At 50.2% G+C, this 2,783-nt stretch overlaps 1 protein-coding gene across 1 annotated transcript; it reads right to left on the bottom strand.

The window, feature by feature from the left end:
• Window positions 1–253: 253 nt before the first annotated feature.
• LOC127335573 (uncharacterized) lies at window positions 254–1,189 on the bottom strand. The gene has a single exon (XM_051362281.2). The coding sequence runs from the start codon at window positions 915–917 to the stop codon at window positions 501–503; it is 417 nt and encodes a 138-aa protein (XP_051218241.1). The 5' UTR covers window positions 918–1,189; the 3' UTR covers window positions 254–500.
• Window positions 1,190–2,783: the final 1,594 nt, after the last annotated feature.

Consider the following 2,783-nt stretch of genomic DNA (forward strand, 5'->3'; position numbering starts at 1 on the left):
CCGGGCTAGACTGATGGAGATGGAAAACACGGGGACCAACTACCGTCGAAGCGCGCGTTTGCTACTATATCTGCCGGTGTCATCGACGCGCACGCCATGCGCGCTGCGTCGCCGTATATGGCAAGAGGAGAGCGATCCATCCACTTTCCATCTATCCTACTTTCGATTTTTTCCTATCGGCTTTCGAGCGCATGGAAAAGCAGGATTAGCACGCATGGATGAATGGATGATGATAGCTAGGTACATACAGGAATGAAAAAGGAGATGAATGCGTACTGGTAATGGCAATGCATCGAACAGAGATAGACAATATAGCTAAGTACAACAACAACAACAGTAATAGTTTTCTGGCTAGATCTAAGAAGAAGAGCTAGTAAGTAATTGACTAGAGGAGGATGGGGAGGGGGATCGGACGGCGAAACCGCTTAGTGTTGGTGGCTTCTTCTTCCATCCATCCTTGGGGCGGGCGCAAATGGCGCGGTGGGGTGGGCGGCGCGGCTTCAGTCCTTAATCTGGAGCCAGTGGGCGAGCTGGGTGGGGTTGACGACGCCGGGGATGTGGGCCCCGTTGGCCATGAGTAGCCAGGACACCTCGGCGTACCTGCGCTTCGGCTCGGGCTCGGGCCGAGCGGGCTGCCACGCCGGCTCGATCCGGCGGCCCGGGGCCGCGGGGGCCGGCTCGACCCGGCGGCCCAGCACGGTGCCGCGGGTGAGGAACTCGTGGGCCAGGTTCCCGGCCAGGAGCTTGTTGCCGTTGCCTCCTCCAAGCGGCTTGCTGGACAGCTCGGCTTTAGCTTTAGCCGTGGCAGCGGCTGGAGAGGGGGTGGGGCCCATCTGCTGCAGCTGCGCCTGCAGCTCCCGCTCCTTGCGCTTGCCTAGCGCCACGCGCGCCGCCTCCAGCTTCTCGCTCAGCGACATATCCGACGGCTCTCCTTAACCGGCCACGTCACCACCCAGCGAGCGAACGAGGCCGTCTTTCTCTTTGGGGTGGGAAAAAAATATGAAGAGGGGAAAGAAAAACGAGAGGCGAAAAAAAGGGAAAATAATTATCTAAGAAAATGGTGGGACCCACCAGGGGCAGGATGGTAACTTCCCACGACGAAGAGCCAAAGGAGAGGACGAGGGAAAGAAGAGAAAAATCGGAGGAGAGGAGAGAGCCGGAGGGAGGAGAGAAAATTTTCTGGCTTATAAGAAAGAGGAAGGGGGCCGTGAGGAGGGGGGCTGGCCTCTATTTATACTGCGAAGCGTGGGGGAGGGCCACCGGTTTTCGGCTGAATTACGGGAGTGCCACCGCGCGTGTGTTCAGAAGGCTCGGACCGCAGGGGCGTGTTCGGGGTTGTGGGGAAGCGGCGAGGGTAGGAGGGTAATTGGCTTCGGTGGTGGGATGTGCGCTTGTGCAGCTGTGTGGCGAGGAGGCGGGGTGGATGTGGAATTGGAGCGAGATTGTACACGCAAGCGATCCTGTGGCTGGGTCTGCTCGTAGGGCCACCCGTCAGTGGCACGTACGTGGGGTTCTGCGGTGTACGTTTTTTCGTAGTGTTTCAGGCGTCTGGTGTATGGGCCCGGACTGGTTATACCAGACCAGAGCAATGATAAGTTTCCTTCCCAGTTCTCTTCCTCGCCCAAAGACATCCGATTTGTGAAAACTTGTGCAACGAACCGAACTTCTTTTTCTTTCAGGGAAAACCATCATGAACAATACATCCTCCGCTAATACACAAACAAGGATGTCCCGACTTTATCAAAACATACATGTATATTTTCAAAAATCTACCATCTAAACAAGATAAATAAAGCTCCTATATGCATTTCGTACATATTTAGTATGCAACCAACCACTATGGATGAAAATAGCCCGTATAACCGCCATCAACAACGGCACCCGGTATCTAGAGATTGTCGCTAATCCGTGGGAGGAAGGTAAGACCACATGTCAATTGGTGAAGCAACCTCGTGAATAACAAAGTTCAGTTTTACAACGTGTTGAAAACAACATCATTACGGCAATTTCTAACTGCCCGAACTAAAGCCGAAGCTCCTACTCGAATGAGAGCCTTTGTTTTGTTATTCACCATGTTTAGCCGATTACCAAATAAATTAGCAACACTACGACTTTTACGAGAGGACTGATGTGTTTGCTTCCCGGTTTTCTTCGATGATAGTTCACCCAAATGCGTCATCCAACTAATGTGTCAAACGGCGTGCAATGAACCAAACTTTCTACTCCTTTTCCTTTTCCATTTGAGAGTACACGGTATACATGAACTAAAACTTCACAGCAGAATTTTCAGGAAAAAACACAGCATTGATACAACTTCAATAAAAAAATGTCGCGCAAGATGGATCTAAGTTTAACCAGTAGCTCGGAACAAAAAAAAAGATGAATAGTAATAACTCCAAAGTCAGTTGAGAACCAAGTGTTCGCTTGGTGGCTTGTGCTCTAGTGCTAAGCCGAGCCCACTCAGATTCGAATCCCCTACACAACAGTAATTTCGCTGGAAGAAGCCGACTAAACGGATATGTTCATAGCGATAATTCTTTGGGAGAGTCTCATTCTGCCTAACAGCGTATAGCAAAAGGAAGGATCATTCCTCCGTTGCTCAACATTCTTTTATGAGATAGCTTGCACTATGAACAAAAAGTGAAATCACAGACCTAAAATTAATATTCAAAATGGATGAATGTGTAAATACTCAAGTCCTCCGCTATCGTCAATTTCTGCAAAAAAAAATACATTTTATGATATAACAAAACAAACACCATGCCTAGCAGAGCAAATAATTG

The sequence above is a fragment of the Lolium perenne genome, chromosome 2 (assembly GCF_019359855.2).
Source record: "Lolium perenne isolate Kyuss_39 chromosome 2, Kyuss_2.0, whole genome shotgun sequence".
NCBI classification, from domain to species: Eukaryota; Viridiplantae; Streptophyta; class Magnoliopsida; order Poales; family Poaceae; genus Lolium; species Lolium perenne.